The following is a 26,029-nucleotide window of genomic DNA, read 5'->3' as shown; positions in this document are numbered from 1 at the left end:
TTTTCAGACCGATGAGCTTTGTAAAAATCGACACGTTTCAGAAAGGCGGGGCATAGAGGAGAAAAAATAATGTACAGTATGTGGAAAATAATGTGTTTTTTTAACCTTAAACCGCATAAACACATTTCATTACACCACCTACACAAAATAATGTTCTTTTTAGCAACATCATATGACCCCTTTAAGTGTTTTGCTCATTTGAAAAATGGTGTTTGCCCATGGCTCAATCTTCAAACCAGCAATCTTCCCATTATACCAGCCCAGAGCTTTTAACCACTAGGCCACAGCACCCCTGTGAACAAACCCTGTGTCATTATCTTTCTTTTTCCTCTGTTTCAGAGAACAGGAGAGATGGAACGCCCCTGTACAAGCCGTTGGTGTGGTTGTGGATTGTGTTTGGCCTGGCGTATTTTGCATCCATCCTCACAATGATTGGAAACTGGCTTAGAGTGCTGTCAAAGAAGACACGTGCAGAGGTGAGACAGATAGAATGAACAATTGATTGATCCATTTCAGTTTTTCCACAGTGGACTACTATTGTGGTATGGACTATTTAAAATAAATCTAAAAATAAAACAAAAATCAAAAATTTGTATGCAAGATATATACTTCTGTTCAAAAGTTTAGTTATTTTTTGTGAAAGTAATTAATACTTTACACTTTTAGTAAGGATCCATTAAAGTGAGCAAAAGTGACAGTGAAGACATTATAAATGTCACAACAGATTTCTGTTTCAAATAAATGCTGTTATTTTTTACTTTCAAATAAATGTTTTTTTTTTTTGATCAAAAAATAAAAATAAATTTAAAACCTTACCCTAAACGTTTGTTTAGTATGTATGACCCAAATGATAGTTTGTTAAGAAATGGTATGGCAACATTTTGTGTATTTTTCAGAGTGTTATTAACCACCTTCTTACTATTGTATTGCAAAAATAAAAATGTTTATGGTACTGTGTTTTTCTTTTAGATGGAGGAGCTGAGAGCTCATGCAACAGACTGGACTCAGAACATCCAGAACATGTCCATGGACTTCCGTATTCCTGTGCCACTGGATCTCAACGACCCCTTTCAGCTCCAGCGGCGACGTAGACGGAAGCGTCACCGCCATCATCGCCACCCAAGTCTGAGCGCGGCGGGATTGGCTCATGGGATCTCCCTCGATGCCGATGTTGTCCGAGAGAATGGACACCTGATTCTCGGATGGCCTGCATGCAAGTACACCCCAGGGTCTGATATCAGGTCTGAAGCGCTGTCCCGATCCAGGTCGTGGTGTAGGTTAGATGGGGCGTATGAGGTGAGACCAGGATCGAGGCTGACGGTAGGACCAGCGTCAAGATCTGTCTCAAGGTTAGAGCTGAAACCACCATCAAGACCCGGGTCCAGAGCCATTTCCAGGTCCCCTTCAGAATCTGGAACAGGATCAGTCTCTGGATCCGAGACCCCGTCGGAATCCTGGTCTGAATATGAATATGATTCAAATTCCCCTAACTCAGAAGACCTGGAATCTGGAGCTGAAGGGACTCTCAGATCACTGGGAAGTCAGAAGGATGTTCCTGTCGTCGTGGTTGATAGCTGCAGTCCACCTCATCCCTCCCTTCTGGACTTCTTTGGCGAGAACCTGGCGTACATTGATGAGTCCTCAGACACTCTTAGTGATCGGATCAAACCGGCTGGACAGAACCGCCAACGCAAAGCCAAGAGGAGGAGCATGACGAGACAATATCCTATCGGACTGCAGAGGGAGATCAGTAGTGAACTACAACCTCCATCACACCCTCCAACACCTCCACCTCCAACCTGACAATTAAGCATTTGACCAAGGGCTGTTAGCTTTCAGCATCACAGTTTGAAGATGCCAAACATGACTGATGCAGACCATCACAAATATGCAAAAACAATTTATTGCCTCCCAGGCAAACATAAAGTGGCTTTGTTCAGAATAGCATACTACCATTTGTGCAGTATGTACTTGTGTCAAAAGTTTAGGATAAGACTTTTAAATATTTTTTTTTTTTAATGTCCAAGGCTGCATTTATTTGATCAAAAATACAGTAAAACAGTAATATTGTGAATTTTTTTTTTTTTACAATTCCAAATAACTGTTTTCTATTGTAATGTATTCGAAAATGTAATTTATTCCTGTGATGCAAAGCTGAATTTTCAGCATCATTACTCCAGTCTTCAGTGTCACGTGATCCCTCAGAAATCATTCTAATATGATGATTTGCAGCTCAAGAAACAGTTACTATTATTAATTTTAAAAACAGTTGTACTGCTTGTGGAAACAGTGATACATTTTTTTTCTTTTTTCAAAGTAACAGCATTTATTTGAAATAGAAATGTTTGGAACATTATTCTGTAAATGCTGTCACTTTAAATCAATTTAAATCAATTGAATGCATCTTTGCTGAATAAAAATATGAATTTCTTCTAAAAAAAATTTTACTGACCCCAAACTTTTAAACAGTAGTGTATACTGTGCATAAGGTCTAATGCCCAGAAGGCCTACAACATTTGCTGAAATGTGCAATATACAATAGAGCACACTGTAGTGCTGCAGCCTACCCCACAATGCAATTTGCTTACATTTTCCAATTTGAGGACATTTCAGCATTGTGATTATTCAGCAAATCAGATGTTTGTTTTAATGTTTCATTTGTCACTGCCACCATATATTTGTCATATTTTAGTCATAATATTTAATATTATGAATTCACTGTAAATTGTATGATGTCAGTGTAATAGGGTAGTGTTTTGAATTGTAACCACAAAAAAGTAAATGGTAAATGCTGTTATGTTTTAGGAGTGATATTTTATTTGTAGTGTCTTGAATTGCTTAATATTCCCCTAGTAGTTTTTTAGTATTATAGTTATATGATTTAGTTATACAAAAAATACAGTTTATATTTTGCATGATATACTTTGAGGAAATAGGAGACAATTTGTTGTAAGATGCACATTATTTATTGAAATGTCATTTTATTTGTGTGCCAAATTGGTTATAATTGTGAAAACAATGTTTTGGTTGTTGATTGATGTTTCATTTGTTTTTGTTTTTTGTACATCACAGCTGATTTCAGACAAAGGAGATCTAAAATACCTATAGAAAATGGCAATCTTATTATTATTACATGTCTACTTTGGAACTTCCATCCATGGAAATATTTTTTTGGTTGGATGATGTAGTTTCAGAATCTTCCAGTAGGAGCTAACCCGCTCCATATCAAGGTTCCACTGGTTAACACGAACCCATTTGTAAGCGCCCTCTTGTGGTGATCTGAACTGGGCAAATCTCGAAGTTTTCTCAAGTTGTATTCCATTATTAAAAAAAAAAAAAATCAGTCGGATGTTTGTACAACTGTTATATTTGCCCTGCAGCTTGTGGCTTACACACACACACACACACACACAGACCTCTTCTTTGAACACACAGCTCACTTTCCAGAGCGGACATCTATACATCTACCCAAACACATTTTACAGCATGTACACAAACAGAATGTTTAAAAAGAAGCAATTTCGATGGTGAATTTGCACAGCAGGAGCTAGATGAGCATTTAAATGCCCTTGGTGTGGGAAGATGAGGCGAATGAGAGAAGAAGCGAGTATGTCCCAGCCTGAGACAGATTCAGGAATGGCTTTTGTAAGGCTCTGGCTGTGGGGATAAATGCCGGTTGCAGAGTGAAGGGGGTATTTAGAGGGAAGAGGACAAACACATGGTGGTGGTTTACAGAGGAGCTTTTCCGCAGGGCTTCCAAAGCACCCTTAAATTCTACCTCTGCACTTCAGCCCCACCTAACACAAGTTCTACACCCAGAACACTGAAGTCTCGAACCGGAAGCTGTTCTTCGTAACCTGTGCGTGACTGTAATCGATTTCTGAGTGGAAATGCTTCAGAAGTGGCCGGTGACACACCTGGACTTGGATGTTTTTGTCTTGGAAAACATGACAAGCAGTTTAGTGTTAAAGAAAAAAATGTTCAACTATGTAATTATGTTTAAAAAACGTTTATGAATAAAAGCTGTGTTCCATAATCTTGTACAGAGTAAGGTAATCATGGAATGAATGAATCGCAGGTTTAGGAACTTCAGTGAAACCTGTCAAAACTCCCAAAGAGTTCAAACCAGGGTGGAAAATGTATTTGATTTTGAATAACAAACATCAATATCCGTTTAAAGAGATATACACAGCAGAACTGAATGCTGACAGTTCACTCCAGGCAGTAAAAGCCATCTATCAAGCCAGAATCAGAAACACAAATCATTTAATCTGCATAGATGAATATGGCATATTTCCTCAAAGCATGGTACCATCAAACAACATATAACCACTGTAGCAGGGGTTCTCAACACTTGCACCTGAGGTTCACTTTCCTGCAGAGTTTCGCTCCAACCCTAATCAAACACACCTGAACAAGCTTTGATGAAGGTTGGAGCGAAACTCTGCAGGAAAGTGGACCTTGTTAAGCAAAGGTACAATATTAAGTTCAGATTATCTCGTAGACATAACTGTCCAGAAAAGTCTTCTAGTACATTTACTCTATAATTTCCACCTATTACAGTGCAACTCTAACTAATAACAGCTGTTGCTTTTAGCACTGTTGAACCAGATACTGTTCAGATATTTTGGCAGAGAAAATTCTCAGTAACTGCATAATTGCGTTCTCAAATATCTTTTTTGTCTTGGGAGTGGATGATGTAGAAACAGGATGCAAGACATATTCAAGTAACCCCCACACATCCAACACTTCACATCTCATCAGCTTCACTGCATGAACATAACATCAGGTCATATATTCCATGGCTGTTTTTCTGATTTGTTCATTTCCATTTGTGTGGTTGGAGATTTTGCATTCTGAATTGAAAGAATACAAAAACCTTGGCAATGAGGTGGAGTGCTGGTTTATATCTAGAAGAACATTAGAATGATTTGCTTTACTGTTTTTGACACCGCAAAAGGGGAAATTAAAGTTTATGCTTTTAAACAGCAAGTGAGACCACAAAATGTGTACTTCTGAAGAGTCAATATCACTGTTGTTGATTAGCAAAAAAGCACATTTATATAGGACAGAGGCTAGAAAAGTCAAAACAAATGAAATTTCCACCATCAACAGTAATGAGTCAAAAAATACAGTAATAAGTCACTTAATTGGTGTTTCCATGCTACGGTTTACATTTAAAAACCTGATTCACTTTTGGCCGGAGTGCTCATCCACAGATTAGCTTCTGGGCATTATGGGTCGAAAATTTCAATAACACCAACCTCTGTTTATGTCGTGAGATGTCAGGAACCCAATAATCTTACAAAATACACCCTAAATGACAATGCTTTAATTCAAATCAGTTATAGCTTTTTCTAAATGCTTTCTCTGTTCTTCTCATTCTAGTTTTTTCTCATTGGCCAATATAGTAATCTTTGTCACATTCCACAAACACACGGTTCTATAACATTTCTCAAAGCATGAGATGGTGAAAACTACAGTATATGTTTGATAAACTAGTATATAACATAAAATTAACCTAGCATAAGTTTGCAATAGGTTGGCATCCTGAGGTCACAATAAAATAAAACAAACCTAAAGAGTTTCAGGTTCTATATTGTGGCATATCTATAGCTTTACATTAGCTTTACATATCATGTAGGTGTGAAGCAACATTCACCGTCTCCTCTAGACTCTATAAATATATAAACTATGAATAAGTGCTTTTTCTATTCATGTATGCATTCAGAAGCCATATTGTAACTGCTGAAGTGGATGTTTATTAAAGGGTTAGTTTACCCAAAAATGAAAATTAGCTCATAAATTACTCACCCTCAAGTCATCCTAGGTGTATATGACTTTCTTCTTTCAGACGAATCCAGTCGGAGTTATATTTAAAATTGTCTTTGATCTTTCAAGCTCTATCGTTGTACTCAGCGGGTGTTGCATTCCTTCGGTTCAAATGACGTGAAATAAAAAGCACCCTTCTTTACAAATCCTCGTTTTGTACTTCTAATTAGTGACCGTTGTTTTGTTTCGATCTCTCTGCTGCATTTCCGCGTGCGTCCCTTCTGAGCGGCGCATGCGCAAACAAACATGTTTTTTTTGTTTCAGCTAGTTGCCAAAGCAACATTTTTAAATTTTAATTTATTTTAACTTGATGTACTAAAACTGAAATTAAAATGAATAAAATCTATACAGAGATACTCTATAAAATACAACTACTAAAAAAACTAAATAGCTTTAGCTTAAAATGAAAAGGAAAATATAAAAATAAAAACTGATTTAAAACATTAATAAAAAACATTACCCATGTAAAAAAGAAATACACTGAAGTTGAACTAATATTATTGTACAACTTGTATAAGTTGCACTTATTATATTTTAATTCTACTATACTAAGTGCATATTAAGTGTGTTATTTTGGAGCAACTTTAAGTACTGAATGTTAAGTGTTCTTTCAGATATACTTAAGATAATTGTAATACATTTTAATATATTTAGTTGTTAAAATGCATTACAATGCAATTTATTTGCACCAAATAAATAAATAATTGAATGAATAATGCACAGAAGTGCATAAAGTGAATTTTTACTAACCCAAGTTAAGCCTGCAAATGTCTGAACCAAACAAAGAAACAGAAAATTTGAAATGTAACTATCTTAAGTGGAGGGTCACTTTTCTTTGAGTACAACTTGTTGCATTTTCTGCATTTGAGGGTTTGCAATTCAGACACCGTGGTATTTCATCACAGGGTCTGTGAAAGGACATATAACTCCGACTGGATTCGTCTGAAAGAAGAAAGTCATATACACCTAGGATGCATCGGGGATGAGTGAAACGCAGCCTAATTTTCATTTTTCACTGAACTAACCCTTTAAGGTCTGTTGTACGAGTACTCACACTCTGCTATGGCCAAGAATCTTCCTGTTTATAGCCATGAGCTGCCAGAATATCTGTCTGTCTCTCCATCCAGACTCTGCTTCAGACAAAGACAAACAAAGACTCAATCAGTAATGCCAAAGAGATCATTTGAAAAATTATTATTAGCGATTAGAGTTTATAAATATTTATTACCTTTTCAAAATCTGTGACTGTCCCGGATTCTGGAAGAAGATAAATGGTCATGGTGCCCCATAAAAGTCTAGAGTTTAGAACATCACATCTAGGATCCTGGCTTCCTTTTGTGCTGAAGTTTGCATATTTATAAAGCAATTTTCAGTATATCTGTCTAATCAGATCAGAGTTTCATGCAGGTTATTATAGTTACCCAAAAAACTAAAACCAATAAAAAAAAGAAAGTTACTAATATATATAAAATCTATACAGAGATACTCTATAAAATACAACTACTAAAAAAACTAAATAGCTTTAGCTTAAAATGAAAAGGAAAATATAAAAATAAAAACTGATTTAAAACATTAATAAAAAACATTACCCAGGTAAAAAAGAAATACACTGAAGTTGAACTAATATTATTGTACAACTTGTATAAGTTGCACTTATTATATTTTAATTCTACTATACTAAGTGCATATTAAGTGTGTTATTTTGGAGCAACTTTAAGTACTGAATGTTAAGTGTTCTTTCAGATATACTTAAGATAATTGTAATACATTTTAATATATTTAGTTGTTAAAATGCATTACAATGCAATTTATTTGCACCAAATAAATAAATAATTGAATGAATAATGCACAGAAGTGCATAAAGTGAATTTTTACTAACCCAAGTTAAGCCTGCAAATGTCTGAACCAAACAAAGAAACAGAAAATTTGAAATGTAACTATCTTAAGTGGAGGGTCACTTTTCTTTGAGTACAACTTGTTGCATTTTCTGCATTTGAGGGTTTGCAATTCAGACACCGTGGTATTTCATCACAGGGTCTGTGAAAGGACAAATAATTAATCAGTGGTTTTGAGTGGTGTTTTTGAATATCATATGTATTCTAATTTGCATACATATGCATTAGAATTTATCTGACTGTTCTCAGTTTATTTACATTTTAAAGCTTTGACTATATCCTCATCAAGCTTGACATGAGCGTCCATTTTTATCCTCTTGTCTGTCGTCACAATACAGCACTCTGTGTTACACTGAACACAAGGTTAGAAGAGGCCAAACAACACCACAGAGTTCAATCCCAAAGTCACTGATATTGTTATTCAAAGCAATAAAGCAACCTATGTGTATTACAGGCTACATTATTTTAACCTATTTCCCATTAATCTGTCTATGGCTCTATGGTATCCTTCACCTCTGTTGCAGATATTTAAGGAAACGAGGTCATACAAAATGGCATGTGCCATGTAGCAGGACAACTAGGCCAAGGTCCTGCAGCTTTCCCCAAAAACAAAAACAATTCAAAAGAAAACAGATATTTCCATGAATGACTCAAAGGAAGTACAGAAATTAACCACCTGGAATGGACACTTTGCTAATATTTTCTTTCAAGACAACACAGCGGCTGATGCAATCACCCTCCATTAGGTCCGATTTAAAAATCTCTGCAACAGAGGTGCTGAATCCAAAGTTAGCATCACACTCAAGAGCCCCAATAGACACTTTATTAAAAAATATGTCAGCCAGAATGAAACCTTTGAGATTCATTGATATGAGATTAAAATACACTACTCGGTCCGTGTACTTTTGCGTCCATTCATTTTTCATTTTTTAACCTAGAAATGATATGGAAAATGTGATTTCTTCTTTTATGGTTCTAACACTTATTAATAGAATAATCAGACAAAAACTAATTTGTAAGTATTCTTTTGTAAGTACAAACATTGAAACAACATTGATTTTAGGCTTATTACTAAGGCATAGTTGACAAAATTATATTTCTAATACATTATAAGTTGATACAATGTAAGAATACACTTGCATATTTTATAGCTGTAATGTACAATGTGTGAGTGAATTAATATACTTTACTGTTAAATACTGTTCTTTTTTTAAAGATATCTTTGAAAAGCAGACTGAAGCACATCAGTTCATTACATAAATATTAAAAATATATTGTAGTAGGTCTAAATATGGTAATAAATAAGATACATATACTTTAAACCCACTAAAAGCTGAATCATTTTATTATGTTCTTACAGAAAGTAAACATAAAATATAACAGTAAAATAAGTATGTTTTCTGTAAAAACACTAAAATGTCACACAAAGTATGCTTGTGTTTTAGCATATTTCTTAAAAGCTTAACTAAGCATATATTTATAACCAAAGTACTCCTAGTATACTTTTAAAAATATATATTGCAATGCATGTACAATTGTACTATAAATATACTACCTGAATTTCAAGCACATTTTTAATACATTTAAGAGTAATTCTTTTTCACCTGGTTATCAGTGACACACACAAAAAAACTGCTCAGTTGGTGAGACGGTCATATTGGTTTTGGACAATATTCAATTAAATATTTATGATTCTGAGCACATTCAACCTAAGAAAGGATTCAACCAATGGCTGATAACTGAGATCACAGTCTGCTGTGTCTAGACTCCAGTGCAACTCTCACAACACTTGTGCACATTCACACCCCATCAAAACCATGTGTCCCGAAGCTGCTCTCACTCTTCCCAAACCACACGGCCCTCAGACGGCTGATCGTCCTCTTTCCTGCCCCAAGGTTTCGTATTTGCACTTTTGCAGAGGACGCTGAGTCAACGTTGCGTAAGCGACAATAAGTACTTTTGTCGATTCATTTTAAGGACTGTTATGTAACAATAAGCTCTCCCTCTCTCCCTTTGCATCCCCCATTTCCTATCAAGTTATAAAAGTTGTTTTCACCGAGCGAGAGACAGAGGAATTTGCTTATTTTAACTCTGGCAACCAAACACAGAAACCCTGTCATTCCCTACAGATCATTCTCACCGGCCACAGATAAACATTTAAGCAGTGCTTTTCACTCAAAAACAAACTTTTAACGCCATGCCAGCAGCTATAGGTTTTTAAAGGACATGTCGAAGCTTCATAGGAGGAATGAAAACAAACAGGCGATATGTAGGCCAAGTCAACATTCTTTCTGACTTCCCACACATCAGACAAAATTATATCGCTCAGCATTATAGGGTGTGGATGGCATTGCCAGATTATACAAATCAAAGACATCACATGGTGCGTTTGAAACGCGTCCTACAGGCGATTTCGACTCAGTGTGTCGGCCCGCTTTTCGCCCACTGTTCTTTCTGCCATGTCACCACAAACCCTGAACCCCAAGCGTTTAAATTTGGTGTTCCATGAGTGGTCGGTGTCTGGAAATTGTTCACATCCTGTTTACGTCGGAGATTTTCTAACCTCGAACCGCATCTGGCTGGTGAGTCCACTAGTCAAATCTGCATTTTCAGCGAGTGCAGACCACACAGTTATCGTTTGAAGAATAAAAGGAAACCTTGAGAGTAGGCCACTCGCTGGGCTGTATAATGAATAAATATAAGACACAGCCAATAATCTACTTCGAGAAACTTCTAGAAATGTGATAAAAATAAAAAAAAAGGCCACAAAATATTATTATATAATCAAAATGTATTGCATTTAGCAAATAAACACATATAAACATCACCAAAAACTATTTACATTTGCAAAAATATAAACTGATCTACAGTAAACTTCGTACAAAATCTAAAAAGGATGCACTGCTGGTGTGTATTTTGTGTGTCACTGTTGCGATACTGAAAATGCAAAAAAAGCTTATTTATTAGACTATTACCAATAGGAGACGGTTCTCGCTCCTGTATTGAAGATGCTTGATGTATGATTATACGCTATTTCTCATCCCACAAGTTTGTAGGTATAGTTCACCCAAAAATAAAATTTCATTCCTTTCTTCTGTAGACAATAAAAGAAGATATTTTGAAAAATGTCTCAGTGTCACATTGGAAGTCAATGGGGTCCAAATGTTTGGTTCGCAACATTCTTCAGAACATTTTCTTTGATGTTTGCCAGAAGAAAGAAATGCATACAGATTTGGAATGACATGAGGGTGAGTAAATGATGACATTTTTCATTTTTGGGAGGAGTATCCCTTTAAGATGCCTTTCATTGAGATGTTAGTTTGCTCTCCTCTAATGCACCTGTGCCCTGTCCTCCGTCTGAGATCTTTATGTCTTCCCTCTCCACTGCTTCAACGGCACTTGCAGGACCGGACCACCATGTTGGAGAGCTGTTCCACACGGGGGGTTCGGCCTAGGAAATAAACGATGGTGAGGGGCTCCAGGTCCTGAGGAACACAACACGGAGATGCTGATGCCTCTGGATTCATTTTATTATACAGCGGGAGAATCTAAAAGGAAGACAGACAGAGAAACACTGTAAGCAGACATTTAAATGCAACATTTTAGAGCGAACTCTGTCCAACACTGCACAAGTTTGATTAGAAAATGTAGTTTTGCTATATTTCTCAAATTATACACGTATCAGCTATAATGCACTTCTCAAAATGACTAAAGCATTCAAGTGTCAAAAGTTTCTGTTTTAATGACAAGAGGAGTATTCAAAATGCATAATTTAACATACAATCTGCAAAAGAGTGAAAAAAGGGGATTTAGGATTAGTCAAAAAATGATGTTTTTAGAATCAATAATAAATCATACATGTGAAAATGGGCTGAGAATTGAACAAATATTTGTTTAGAGGAAGAAAGGAATCATGTCTTTGTTGCAGTTTGTTGACAGCAAAAATGCTACAAAATGCATATCAGATTTTGTGAGAAAGTGTGATGTGTTAGAGCAAAACAGATACTACTTTTGTAATCAGCAGCCCAAAATTAGTAAGAAACAAGCACTGGATTTCATGCAGCAAATATGATGCAGGGTGGTGTGATCTTTGAGCTGATAGTCCTGATCCTTTAACATCCAACCCTTAACTGTCCACTCTTTTCTGTGAAACATGCTCAGCCTGATCAATATTTACCATGTTGTAGTGGTTGTCTGCACTCCAGAGGTAAGGACAGTTCCCCGCACAGAAATTTGCTTTGTACCCTTTTGGTTCGTGGATCCACTTCCAGTTCAAGTCCCGACGAAAATCAATGTACAGAGACCTCAGACAGCAGCCCTGATCAGTCCTAGAGGAGGGAAAATGATTTGTTGCAATGCATCATGCTGTGTTAAAAGAGAAGTTTACCTAAAATGAGTTTTAAAATGATTTATTTAAACATTATCTGCTCACACTCATTCCAAACATATGACTTGTCTGACTTACTTTCTTCTACGTAACACAGTTTGAATTATATTCTAGTTGTTCTTCTCCATGCAGTTACAATGAATGGGGAAAGAAAAAGCACCATAAATATATTATAAAAGTAGACAATAACTTTTGCATATTCCAAGTCTTCCGAAGTCAGATGCTTTATAAGAGCAACAGACTGCAATTTAATATATATATTTTTAAGTATAACTATATAGTTTTTCATTTAATTTCCAGTTATTTCCGATTGCAGTGCTTCCACTTGAACTAAACAAAACTAATCGAAATACATTAAAGTTTTGAATCTAATATTTATATTTTATTTTATTTCAGTTTTATTTCAATTAACAATTAGTTTTAGTTAGCAATAACAACTCTGGGCAGGATATTCTTACAAAATAATAATAAATAATTCACCCTTTGTGTTCCACTGAAGAAATCATGTCAGTTTGGAACAACACTGTACATTTTGTGAGTAAATGAATACTTTTTGGGTGGACTAACCCTTAAATAACTGTTGTCCGGTTTTGACTCCAGCAACAAATTCTGATTTGGCGTAAATGTGACCCTAATGACCATTTCTATGTTGCTTAGCACAGAGGAAGCACTCCACATAACAAATACACATTAAAAGAGCATTTACTTCCAGGACAGACAAGACGTGACACTCCCTGGGCGAGTCGCAGCATGTGTTCTGTGGGTGTGTGATGCAATACAATTTAGACCTCTATTTTACATGCACACACATTAGGATCAATCTCATTCAGCTCTGAGTGCCTCGTTATTGGTTCTTTATTGGTTTCTCATGCAATGCTTTTGTTTTCTTGCATTAACTGGGGACTTCTGAGCTTCTAGCCAAAGGTTTGATATATGACAGACACTATCGGAAGAGAACAAAACTTGAACTGACTTGAGCTGAATAATGACACTTATAGCTGAGAATTGAGCTTGTTTCATAATTGATGAACTTTACACAGTTATTGAACTGAACTGAACCAACACTGAACTGGCTTGAGCGAATAATGACACTATTGTCTTTTTAGAGCTGCTTTACAGCAGAATTTGGATTTGTCCCATGTTTGATGAACTTTGCATCATTGATTAGGTTATTTTCCTGCTTATTACTGTGATGCTGCTTTGAAACAATCTGTATTGTATAAAGTGCTATATAAATAAAGGTGACTTGACAAAATACTGCAAGCGTAATACTGAAATCCTTCAAAGCCATTTATACTGGCTTTTTGCATCTGTTTTTATACTAGCATTCATTTTGAGTCTCCGCTTAGCTTTTCTAACGCATGTTGCCATGGATCATACAGTTAAGCAATCATTACACAAAAATATCTGATTTTCAGTAAAAAAAAAAAAAATCAAGCATTCCAGAGAAAGCAATAATAAATAATATTTTCAAACACACACACACACACACACATTCCAGCACTCTTTCTCTCTGTACCGTGAGCATATGGATGTGACTGCTGCTGATCTCTTCTTGCGGTTTTTCTTGGTGGGACTCTCCAGACGGTCGGTGGGCAGCAGGGTTAGTATCAAATGGGGAGTTTTTGTGCTGAATTCAATCTGTCCTTTAGTCATGCCTGGTCTTCTGTTCTGCTTTATAAGATCATCATCAATGCCTGGGAAGGAATCAATCAAAAATATCAATAACAACAAATGATTCAATGCATTTCCTATGACACTGAAGTTGGCCAAAATGTCACTGTTTTCAAAGAATTGAAGTCAACTCTATGTTTGTAGAGTTCAGTGTTGCACTTTTCTTCTAAAGTTTGAAAGTTTCTTTAAGAAATATTTTGCTTGAAAATGTGCTTGTGCTGTCTTTAAAATAAATACAACATTGTTTGATATTTTATTATTTAATGCAATGGTATTCATACTTTTAAAAGTGTAACTTAAGCATCTAAATACTTTTGGGGGGTTCACGGTACAAGTAAAATAATCAAACTTTTATTGTAGCATTGTGTAACTCGAAATAAAAGACAAATAAGTCAAATAAAAATGTATGGTACTATGGAATAACATACGGTAAATTTTAATGAGCAAATATAAAGAAAACCAAAGGCTATAAAGACCCAACTCAGTCAAGTTGTCAGAATACTTAATTATAACCAGTTATAATTAATCACAAATATTTTCACTTTCAGCTAATTTGCTACAAATGAATAAAAAAAGGAGTCCAGTATTGATACAAATCTTGTAATTCTGACTTTTTCCTTGAAATCAGGAGTACTTTTCTCAGAGTTTATATTGAGAGTTTATACCTCGCAATTCTGAGAAGAAAATCATAAGGGTGAGATTAAAAAGTCACACTTTCTTGTTTTTTTATTATTCAGTGGCAGAAATGGGCTTCCATAGCGCACTTACAGCTCTGGAAAAAATGAAGAGACCACTTGAAAACTCTCAGTTTCTCTGGATTTATGATTTTTTGTTGCATGTTGTATTTTTAGTTGCATCCTACTACTTGTTTCACTTCTGTTTCATATATATATATATATATATATATATAGTATTTATAGAGTTTTAGCTTTTAGTTTTAATTACTTTTTCTTATTTGTAAGTCGCTTTGGATAAAAGCGTCTGCTAAATGACTAAAAGTAAAAGTAAGTAAAAGTATGTTGTGTGTGCATTTTATATATATATATTTTAAATTATGTCATTATTATTATTATTTGTATGTATATATATATATATTTTTTTTTTACTATTCTCTGACATGTTAGGATGCTTAGCTGTTGTTTGAGTTGAATGTTTGTAGCCACTCTCAATTGTTAACCAGCAATGATTGTAAGTAGTACAAATTGTTTCTGTACACAGTGGATTTGGACACTGAGGAAGGCTGTTAATAGTCTAAACGCATTTGCTAACATCATTTTTAACGATTTAGCCTAAAAGGTTTTTAATTTTCTACCACTTGATTGCCTTCCTTGTTTTTCATAAAAATTTAGACTGATGAGAAAATGACCTGCAAATCTGGCTTCCAACTCTTCACTCTTGTTAGGGACAATATTGTTTGTGGAAGGGACGAATGTACAGCAGGGACAGTGAACGCTGATCTTGAGCCCGAGATTTCTCTCTAAAAGAGAAAAAGATGATTTTTCTTAGAGAAGGAAATACTTCTCATTTTACTTGCTCTTCTGCTTCATTGAGCAGTAAATATATGTTCAAACCTCCGGATGAACTCACTGACCTCTGAAGGCCATCCACTCCTTCACAGTCTCCGTGACGTCGACAGAAAGCCACGCCCCCTTGGCTTGAGGCTCAACTGTTCTGGAGTCGATGTACCTCTGAGACGGTGCTGTCACGTCGTCAGATTTGAGAATCTGTGGGTGTGAAGGGAAAAACCACAAGCTTATTTACCCATTCATTCATCTGCTGGTCTATTTCTTGCACTATACACCATGAAAAAATATGTGAGGAATCAAACCCTTTCAGCTGCTGTCACTCGCTGCTCATCTTTGGAACGACCCAAGCCTTTTGTCTGGAAAAACCACATGCGATTCTCTCACCTGGTATATTTCCACACGCTGCTCTGTGGTGCGTGCCTGTGGGTTTGGCGCTCTGAAGATGCGAAATTCTGCTTTGACCAAAGTACTGGAATTTCTCTCCACGTTGGTGACGTCGAAGCCCACTATCCTGAAGTATGGGCTCTGAGGAACTGGGTTGATTGAGTCTGTGAAACAAAGGCAGGATTCACTTTGGTCTTATTTACACTTTGTGGTCTGTGCGTGGTTTTCAGAGGGTCAACCTCAAGGAAATAAAACTTGCCTTGGTGCCAAAGCAGCAGATGTAATGACTAACCCCTTTCAGCTTCTCAGAGGCCTCACTGAACTCAAGCTGCCTTATTATTAGCAACAAAATTGTATATTATAGGTACACTATATATAGTAGCTGTTAGATCAAATATATGCCTCAGTGATATGCTCAACACTGTACCTTTATTGTGAATATACATATAAACTGTAAGGGAATGTTTCAAAAGCTTGTCCTGGTCATATTTCACCCAAAATCAAAAGAAAACTAATAATTATTTCGCATGAAGCAGCCTATCATTTTATTTTATTATTATAATTTTTTTTTAGGGTAACAACAACTGATTTGTATTGTGACACTATTAAAATGAAAATTAAGCACATTTGACCTGCTACTGACAATGTACTTTTTTTTGCCATTATTTTCAATAGATTTTTAATTCAGCAATATGTAATTTGTGCAGATTAGAAAAATTGCATTACAGTTGTTTTTTTTGCAATAAATTGCAATACATTTTTTTTTACCATAACACAAAGCAATAAATACCAGAGACAGACCAGTAATCTGTTTAACATTTTATACTGATATTCATACTTTATAACTTACACTTTTCTTTTCCAGGGCACATATTTCTCTAAAGAAAAGCATAAGAAAGGTTATCCAAAAGAAAAATAACTAAATGTATTAAAAACAAAGATGAAAATAAGTTTGACATTTAGATTGCAAAACAATGGCATTGGACAAATAATTACTCATACATTATGTTTTATTGTGGCAAGTTTTATTGTGATCTAATGATCATTTTATTATTATTGTGTTAAAAAGCTAAATAAAAACAGAAAACATCGCATAGCCTAACGTTTATCGGGCATAAAAATAATATGCATCATATCGGTCATAAAAAGGCAATACTGGTCTAATAAATACTACTATAATTAGAATTTAATAATACAATATGCAATACGAATCATGTTGTTATTGTGTTAAAAAGCAGAAATAAACTGAAAATATTGCATATCGGTTATCGGGCATAAAAACAATGTGCACGCTCCTTCAGCAGCTCCTTCGTGCTGTTGTAAAGTAACATCACCCCCACCGGTACCGACTCTGATGGCGGGCTGGCTTCGGGAACCGGAGGACTCCGGATGCGCAGCTTGCTCAAAATCTGTCCGCGCACCGCCTCAATCCTTTTAGATTTGTGGTCGGCCAAGTTGTAGGACTGGCACGTGGAGAATCCCTCCGCAGACACGGACAGTTTGAGAACGAGCAAAGTTAGATTGATGAACCACATATTTGATTGACAGATGAGAGGGTCGGAAGGAAGCGCTCCGCTATAACGCCCGGTCCGCTGGATGTCCTCGGGGAGCACGCACTGAGCGCGTCTCTTGCAATGGGACAAACCCAAAGTGCGTAGGCTGCGCTGGTCGCGCTCAGTGTTCACCAGGTGAATGAGCCGCTCTGCTGTCAGATACGAGCTTTTACCCCTCATACACTGCCTTACATGTCATTTATGTACTCTTGTAGTCTATTAGAAGACTGCTGAGCTTAATGTGGGAATTCCACGCTAACTTAAAGGAGATCAGTTTTTTTCCTAAAGGTAATTTTCGAGGTGCAAACGTTTAAGGTACTGCTTATGTAAGTTAACGTATTTTGGCATACCTAACAGTTAGCAAAACGAGAACGGTCTTAAATACTTAAAAAAAACATTCAAAAGTGTTTTTTGTAATCTATTTATAAAATAAATATACAATAAAGTGAGAAACAAGTACCCTACTTACTTTTATGTTTTGTCGCTAAACCAAAGCAGAAATCGATCGCGCAGCACGCCGTTGCTATAGTAACCTCCTTAGGCTAAGACCTGTTTTTATACAGTCTATGGCTACGACGTTATAGCTAGGCGTCGGGATCACTAAAATGATTTTAAAGGCTTTTTGGAAACTTATGTTGAACTTAAACAATTCAGTATAATTAGCCTACTTTCTAAGACCCTAACCGTTTGTTTGGAACATGTCATTTATGTACTCTTGTAGTCTATTAGAAGACTGCTGAGCTTAATGTGGGAATTCCACGCTAACTTAAAGGAGATCAGTTTTTTTCCTAAAGGTAATTTTCGAGGTGCAAACGTTTAAGGTACTGCTTATGTAAGTTAACGTATTTTGGCATACCTAACAGTTGGCAAAACGAGAACGGTCTTAAATACTTTAAAAAAAAAATTCAAAAGTGTTTTTTGTAATCTATTTATAAAATAAATATACAATAAAGTGAGAAACAAGTAGCCTACTTACTTTTATGTTTTGTCGCTAAACCAAAGCAGAAATCGATCGCGCAGCACGCCGTTGCTATAGTAACCTCCTTAGGCTAAGACCTGTTTTTATACAGTCTATGGCTACGACGTTATAGCTAGGCGTCGGGATCACTAAAATGATTTTAAAGGCTTTTTGGAAACTTATGTTGAACTTAAACAATTCAGTATAATTAGCCTACTTTCTAAGACCCTAACCGTTTGTTTGGACTTTTTTATGGTTCAAACCCTTCCAAAAGCCCTCGGTAATTCACACCCTGCCTGAGCTACTTCAGGTAAAACAAATGTTAAATATTGGCCAGATTTCTGTGCATGTTGTGATGACAAACAAAATACAAGCGTGCATTATTACAAACCATATGGAATCTATAAGCAGAGCCTTTCCATCATGCTTCCCGGAATTTTGAGTATTTACCGGTAAGGTAATAAACGGAACAGTTCCTCATGCTCGTCTAGTATCCAGTGATTCAGAGAGAAACTCCAAGTGCTGCTTTGAATTCTTGTGGTTTGTCTTGGAGCTTTACTGAGGACCGCTAGAACTTTCTTTTAAAGTGACTCTCCAGCTCCTTTCCCATGATAGCTATAAGATATCAGGTCAGATTTTATTCTCTTTTCTTACAGCCTCAAGTCAAGAAGCAGACCTGCCATCCAAATGTTCAATCAAGCCCTTGAAGTTGCTTTAGGAAAATCAAATTATCCCATGACAAAGACTGACTGTCTCCAGCAGCATAAAGTTGAACTGGATTTAATATAAACAAAATGAAAAAATGCTAGTCTAGGCTTGGCCTACCAGAATAGATCTTTTGCGAAGAGTAATCCATTTAAACGGAGAGAGGGGAAAAACTAGACCATCAAGAAAAACGTCAGACGTCAAAGAAAGTCTTTGAAGGTGTGAACTTAACTACTCTGCTATAATTAAAAAAAACTCTTAGGCTTTCAGAGCTATCAAAAACATCTCTTCAACAAAAGCCCCTAACGTTTTTGGAAGGAAGAAAAAAACATACAGCAGCTGTGTGTGGGAGAGAGGGAGGGAGGGAGAGAGAGAGAGAGAGAGAAGCACAGAAAACTACAAGGGTGAATTACTAGGATGTCTGGAATGATAAAAAAGGACAGATCTTTTGGAATTTAGTTTTAAACATGTCAAGTCCTTAAATATAATAAACATTGATTTAATGATTCAATTCAACTGGGTTAAACATTGAGTGAAAAGTTTGAACATATTGCACAACTTCATCATTTTTCAAATTTATCATCAATTTAATATTTTCATACATTTTTTGAGTCATGAATTATTAGAAGTTTAGGGTTGCTCCATTTAACCTGAGGGAAAAAAAGCCATATACTTCAAAGCATGTTGCTTATGCCAAACTGACTTTGATTTGGTTGGCAAATGTTAACCTTACTGTTTGTTGTGAAAGAAATAATGATAAAATATTATTCCAAACTATTATTATTAAAATATTTTTTTCAAAAATTTAAGTCAACATTTTAAGTTTTTTTACTATCTCCAGACATTTACACAACCTAGTCACCACAAAAAATAAATAAATAAATAACTGATTCAGAAATTTAAAACATGTTCATGTGATATTTTTCCTTATTTATATGAATTACATTTTAATGCATTTTGAATAACTTCATAGATCTGTATAGAAGCTTTGTTAAGCATTATATAATAAGTTTGGTAGTGTTATCATAAAAAGTCACCAAAACAAAGTTGCAGAAGTCTATTTAGCAGTTTTCCTGTGACATGTTATGTAAGTATTTCTCACAGACTTTTCCAGACAGCACCATGACACTTTTTTGGAATCTTTCCTTGGCAACCGTGTTTCCAAGCAGCAGCCTGATACTTAACACAAATCTTTACAAACAGTCAAATATCCACCACAGCAGGCTGAAGTTACTGACTGACTGCTTCTTAATTTGTTTACCTTGGAAATAAGACAATGTGATTTTCTAATCCAATATTTCCCTCATGCATTTAACAGACCCACTGGACACATTTAAAATAGATTTACTGGATATTAATTTCACCTTCCATTTTGTTTCCTGGAGAGAAATGATAGCTATCCAAGGCCTCAATCTAGGTTTTCCCATCCATTCATTGTAGGTACACCCTTCCTTACGTTACTTCCACTCCCTATCTTTCTTCTCGTTGTTAATTACAGTTCACCATCTACATGATCGTTAATCTTTCAAAAACAGCTTTATAGCTGCTCTCTCCACCTCTCCATTATGACATTATTATAGTTTGGCCAAGAGGGCTAAAACTGAACTTCAAGAGAAGGCAGAAGGAATAAGACACCAAAAGCCTTTAAGAAATGAGATATTAGAGACCAAAAAGAGACACCAGAGGGCTGGAAGTTTTCTAGGGCTGATATAATTTGCAAAGAACGGCTATTTTCTTGTTTAAACATGAATTCAGCGTTTGATCTGATTCTGAAAGGGAGCCTCGAGCGCCATCAGGCGGCCGCGGACGGATGAAAGGCCGCAGGGCCGCTCTGGTGGTTCTTTGCGGTATTGCAATATACGATTTAAAAATAGAGAGCTCGAAAACAGCTTATCCCGGTTTTTTCTTTTAACCTCCCTCAAACTAAATATAGTCGCGGCCTTGCCACGTCATCTTGCTCTCAGTGGTTTCTGTGTGATATGAAAAAGTCCTTGGCAGAGCCATAAAACTACTACAGCTGACCTAGATCATCTCAATGCTTACACAAATATAACGAGAGCTAATGAGACTACAACTGCTTCATTCATTACCTTAGCTGTATACTGGGTTATTATTGTAACTAAAACTATTAGAAACATTATTGTTCAATGAAATATAGCTGAAATAAAATAAACTATAAATATAAGATGAAAAACATTACAAAATGAAAAACTGAAATGTTAACTTGACAACCAACTTATGTTAAGTTAAAGCACTAAAATTACTAACTGGAAATAAAAACTAAAACTGAACTAGAAACAAAAATTAACCACTCTCTATATAAACTGTATAAAGGCCTATCTGCAGTTAATTATTTTAGTGCTTAAAATTACATTTAAAAAAAATTACGCATTTTAAAGGGGTCATATGATGCGATTTCAATTTTTCCTTTCTCTTTGGAGTGTTACAAGCTCTTGGTGCATAAAGAAGATCTGTAAAGTTGCAAAGACTAAAGTCTCAAATCCAAAGAGATATTCTTTATAAAAGTTAAGAGTACAGTATGTGAGGGGCGTAACATTTCCGTCTCACACTTGAGGTATTCGGCCAATCATAACGCATTGGATAGCTGGCCAATCAGAGCACACCTCGCTTTTCAGACCGATTAGTTTTGTAAAAATCGACGCGTTTCAAAAAGGCGGGGCATAGAGGAGAAACAATAATGTACAGTATGTGGAAAATAATGTGTTTTTTTTACTTTAAACCGCATAAACACAGTTCATTACACCAAATACACAAAATAATGTTCTTTTTAGCAGCATCATATGACCCCTTTAAAATATGAATATAAAACACATTATTTAGGCCTAAAATCTCACAATTTAGGGACAGATCACTATTTTAGCATTAATTTCCATAAAATAACTTGGAGACATAAGCAACTGAAATAAATAAATCATATACACACACACATTAGTATTATTATTATTTAAAAAAGTAGTTTTTGCCATTATCATTTGCAGGTCGCACCAACAAGTAATGGAAAACGATTTGCATATAAAAAAAGAACCTTCTAAAACCTAACTTAATCAATACAAACTTATTTAATATTTTACAAAGCACAATTTACACTGACAGAAACAACAACAAAAAAATTCTCATAGCAACCAAATGCAAAGCAACCACATGTTTGGAGACAGTAATTGAACATGACTGTGTAAATCAGAATAACTTGTGAATTATGGTCTTATGTTTCTCTCCATTACCCTTTGAATAAAAATGGCACCCCGAAAGTTTCTAAAATAAACGTGGGTCTGATATTCAGTATCTTTTCTTCTGGGACGCGTGTAGCAGCTTGATCTACTCGTCTTCAATGAGTAACATGTTAGGAACACCTTTGGAGATGGGGAACTCTCTGCCAGATTCAGGACACTGTAAACATCCCTCTATAACCTCAACCTATGAGGAGAGAACACTGCTATTAGCACTAATTCACTTAAAGTTAATTCCATAAAATATTAAATATTTATGTTGAAAATGGGTTTGCACCAGGGTTATTACGGTTAAATAAAACCATAAAAAAGTTTGTTACTTGAACTAAAACTACACAGACATAAAAAAAATTAAATAAAAAAAAAAAACGAATAAAAATGACAAAAAAAAAAACAAAAAAAACAAAACTTTAAAATTAAAATGGAGAACACAAAAATAAAAACTAATTCAATATATATATATATATATAAAACTAAAACAGTAACATTAAATAACATTGGCTTGTACAGAACAAATAATGAATAACAGAAAACAAAATATGAGGCACAAATCTAGTTTTATTTGTCACACATCATAAATAGTAGTATGGAAAACAGCTTGCACTTCTGTATTTTTAATAATGGAGCCTTTTCACAAACTGTGATGTGTTTTCACAGTTGTTAACATTGTAAATCTAGCAAAGAGTTTTTTATATTTTCATCACAAAATGTTTATGTACATGTATAACACTATACTTTGCGTTTTCTTACCTTGGCATTAAATGACAGAAAACAGATTATTTGGCAAATTTGACATCTTTCTCTCTTCTGACCAACATAACCAATTTTTCCCCTCTTTTGAAGAGTCACAGAAATGCTAGAGTGAATTTTAGTTTTTGCTACTGGGACAAATGGGAACAGATATTTCTTATAGACTTCTGATTCTGAGAACCCCAGAAATGTGAAAAGGACCCAGAGGAAACAACATTCAAGACTTTCTGGAAGTTTACAAATTAATTTCTTTGAAAATGTTGTTCATCTGATGTGTCTCACCTCCAGAAGAATTCTGTGAACTTTATGCAGGAACTCCTCATCGTTTTCATAGTTTGGTATGAGAGTGCTGGGCAGGTCTTGAGATCGTCCGAGCTGTTAAAAACACCCCATGAGTATCCCACAATCCACCAGTTTAATGCAAATATCAGATGATACTCGTATATCATACATAGACAAAAAACCTCCTGCTTTTTAAACTGTACTTACTGGAAGGCTGTACAAATTCACCCTCCTTAATAAATATCATTGAAATGACATGAAACACATTATCTTCACTCACCCATTCTGCTGCCTGGATCAATGCGTTCCACTCCAGCTTAGGAATCATCCGGCTCACAAACTGAGCATTGAACTCCAACTCATTCACTTTCACTTCTGTTGCCTTCATTCATGAGCCAAGACAGAACAAATGTCAGATTAGTCATTCAAAAGCATTAAACACACACACACACAGGAGATCAAAATAAGAGAACAATCTATAAATACTTGATTCTTTCTGAAATATTTTAAGTTCGGTAACTGTAGTGGGTTTCTTAGCCATAACTTTGTCGCCAAGGATTTTCCAGAGATTTTCAGTTGGGTTTAGATCAGGACTCTGGGCCAGCCATTTCATTATTTCAATGTTCTTAGCTTTAAGGAACTGCTTTACCCATTTTGCAGTGTGACGGGGACATTGTCTTGCTCCACACAACATGCTCCTCAGCGTAGTTTAGTCTAGCCTTTTGGTTCTTTCTGCTGATGAGAGGCTTGGTCGTCGCAGTGTGTGTTTTCAGTCTGACTTCTCTTAAACGTGCTGAGACAGATCCAGACCCTGTTCAGCACTGAACTGGCGAGCAATTCCAGCTGCAGTGTTGAACCGATTGCCAATTGAGATTCTCTGCATTATCCTGTCTTCTCGTGCATTTGTCTTACGTGGATGACCAGCTTTTTTGGGGGACTTGAATGAATTAGTATCATTGTAAACCTGCAATTTTTTGAGAAATTACAGATTTGGAATGGCCTGCTTCTCTTGCAAAAGCTGAAAGGTTCATCCCTTTGGCCTTCATCTGGACACCTCCTGTCGCAGGGTTTCAGTCACTTTAGAGCGGCCCATCATCTTGCAATCTCAGTGAAAATTAGAAGGAATGTTGCCAGTTAAATATGGTTTGTCATATAATTAAGGAAATTAGCAACAGGTGCCAGATTAACGGGTATCTGTAAGTATTCTCTAATTTTGTTAAGAATACTTTTTCAATTATCTCATTTAAGTTTTTATACTTTGCTTCAGAATACAATTAATTTATGAAATATGCTTAAAAAACTGACCTTCTACTCCTGTTAGGATAACTTCAAATAGGACAAAGCAGTGAACTAGAAATTTAGGAAATTGTAGGTTGTTCTATAGGTGCATATTAATATGTATTTATCTTGGGCAGTTGACATTTCAAGCTCTAAAACTCTAACATTCATGTTAATTCACGAGTTTAACATTTGTAACATTCATGTAACAATGTAACACTTGCACTTTTCACACTGCAGGACTACTTCAAAAAAGCGATTAAAATACAAGACATAAATACACACTTTCCCTTATTCTGTCACATATCTTTATGGTAAAAAAAAAAAAAAAAAAGGTTCATGAACATTTAGGTTCCCTGAAACTTTCCGATATGAATTTATGATTTTTGAGCGATGATTTCGGAGGAAGGTAAAGGCGGTTTGGAATTCGCCCTAAATTACTGCTGCATTAATGTGCATCTCAAAAATAATTATTAATAATGAAAACACTGTAAGTCCATCTCACCTTGATAATAAGCGGGTATCCTTTAGTCACACCTTTCACGTGGGATGTTAACATGTTATGCGTTAACAGCTTCATCTCGGCAGTATGTGGCTATATATTTCAGAAACAAAGCACGAACGTTTGATGCTTATAGAAGCGTTGAGTTACAAACAGAAGCATACACACGCGGTTTCGCGACGATTGTATGCAACTACTAAAACAAGCACCCTGAGAAACAAAGCGTGCTGTATTTGGTTCCGCATGCAGAGCTAGCCGGCTAATAACCGCATAATGTCGTTATAAGTGGAATATCTGTAATAATTTAAATTTAAGATGTAATATTACGGCTAAATCTCAGTGACTAACTTGCTGAGTCTAATTTACTATTATACAAATGTGTCTTTCTGTAGTGGTTCTGAATGTGTCAAACGTCTTGTTCAAAAAGGTATTAAAGGGGTCATATGATGCTGCTAAAAAGAACATTATTTTATTTTGTGTATTTGATGTAATGAAATGTGTTTATGCGGTTTAAAGTTAAAAAAACATTATTTCCATACTGTACATTGTTTCTCCTCTATGCCCCGCCTTTTTGAAACGCGTCGATTTTTACAAAGCTCATCGGTCTGAAAAAGCGAGGTGTGCTGTGATTGGCCAGCTATCCAGTGCGTTGTGATTGGCCGAATACCTCAAGCGTGAGACGGAAATGTTACGCGGCAACAACAATACTACAGCGAGGATAAAAGTTACGCCTTCTTTCTTTGCTTGAACATTTGGGCGGCGTTATGCAAATCTTCCCACATAGTGAGGTAGACGTGGGGGCGTGTTAGAATGAGCCGTTTTAGGTAGGCGTGGTTGACTCTTAACTTTTATAAAGAATATCTCTTTGGATTTGAGACTTTAGTCTTTGCAACTTTACAGATCTTCTTTATGCACCAAGAGCTATTAACATTACAGATTATATGATGGGTAAAACAAGGGTTTGATATACTAGCCTAAATCATTTGACATTTTTACTAACTATTTAGACTAATGGCAGACTCCAAATGTGAAATTTTACCCCATTTTTACTACCC

At 35.7% G+C, this 26,029-nt stretch overlaps 3 protein-coding genes and 1 long non-coding RNA gene across 4 annotated transcripts in view; 1 reads left to right on the top strand and 3 right to left on the bottom strand.

The window, feature by feature from the left end:
• LOC107718501 (potassium channel subfamily K member 4-like) overlaps positions 1-1,887 on the top strand; it is an 8,067-nt gene extending 6,180 nt beyond the window's left edge. The window contains exons 5-6 of the mRNA XM_016525601.1: positions 340-476; positions 970-1,887. Of these exons, the coding sequence (XP_016381087.1) occupies positions 340-476; positions 970-1,803 (971 nt within the window). The 3' untranslated portion in view covers positions 1,804-1,887. The remainder of the gene's footprint in view (positions 1-339; positions 477-969) is intronic.
• LOC107718502 (uncharacterized) overlaps positions 1-9,119 on the bottom strand; it is a 16,291-nt gene extending 7,172 nt beyond the window's left edge. The window contains exons 1-2 of the long non-coding RNA XR_001637423.1: positions 9,055-9,119; positions 5,842-5,844 (exon numbers count right to left, since the gene is read on the bottom strand). This is a non-coding gene — a long non-coding RNA (uncharacterized LOC107718502). The remainder of the gene's footprint in view (positions 1-5,841; positions 5,845-9,054) is intronic.
• Positions 9,120-10,840: 1,721 nt separating this feature from the next.
• LOC107718496 (transforming growth factor beta-2-like) lies at positions 10,841-17,632 on the bottom strand. Its single transcript, XM_016525595.1, has 7 exons — positions 16,990-17,632; positions 15,699-15,862; positions 15,380-15,512; positions 15,155-15,265; positions 13,634-13,811; positions 11,905-12,055; positions 10,841-11,275 (listed from the first exon to the last, which is right to left on the bottom strand). The coding sequence occupies exons 1-7, from the start codon at positions 17,429-17,431 to the stop codon at positions 11,117-11,119; spliced, it is 1,338 nt and encodes a 445-aa protein (XP_016381081.1). The 5' UTR covers positions 17,432-17,632; the 3' UTR covers positions 10,841-11,116.
• A 4,370-nt stretch (positions 17,633-22,002) lies between these two features.
• Positions 22,003-25,227, bottom strand: LOC107718500 (multifunctional methyltransferase subunit TRM112-like protein). Its single transcript, XM_016525600.1, has 4 exons — positions 24,978-25,227; positions 23,475-23,576; positions 23,195-23,287; positions 22,003-22,349 (listed from the first exon to the last, which is right to left on the bottom strand). The coding sequence occupies exons 1-4, from the start codon at positions 25,050-25,052 to the stop codon at positions 22,251-22,253; spliced, it is 369 nt and encodes a 122-aa protein (XP_016381086.1). The 5' UTR covers positions 25,053-25,227; the 3' UTR covers positions 22,003-22,250.
• Positions 25,228-26,029: the final 802 nt, after the last annotated feature.

The sequence above is a fragment of the Sinocyclocheilus rhinocerous genome, unplaced genomic scaffold (genome assembly GCF_001515625.1).
Source record: "Sinocyclocheilus rhinocerous isolate Xijiao unplaced genomic scaffold, SAMN03320098_v1.1 scaffold2378, whole genome shotgun sequence".
Classification (NCBI taxonomy): Eukaryota; Metazoa; Chordata; class Actinopteri; order Cypriniformes; family Cyprinidae; genus Sinocyclocheilus; species Sinocyclocheilus rhinocerous.
The sequence above is the reverse complement of the archived record's forward strand: the minus strand, read 5'-3'. Positions and strand labels throughout refer to the sequence as shown.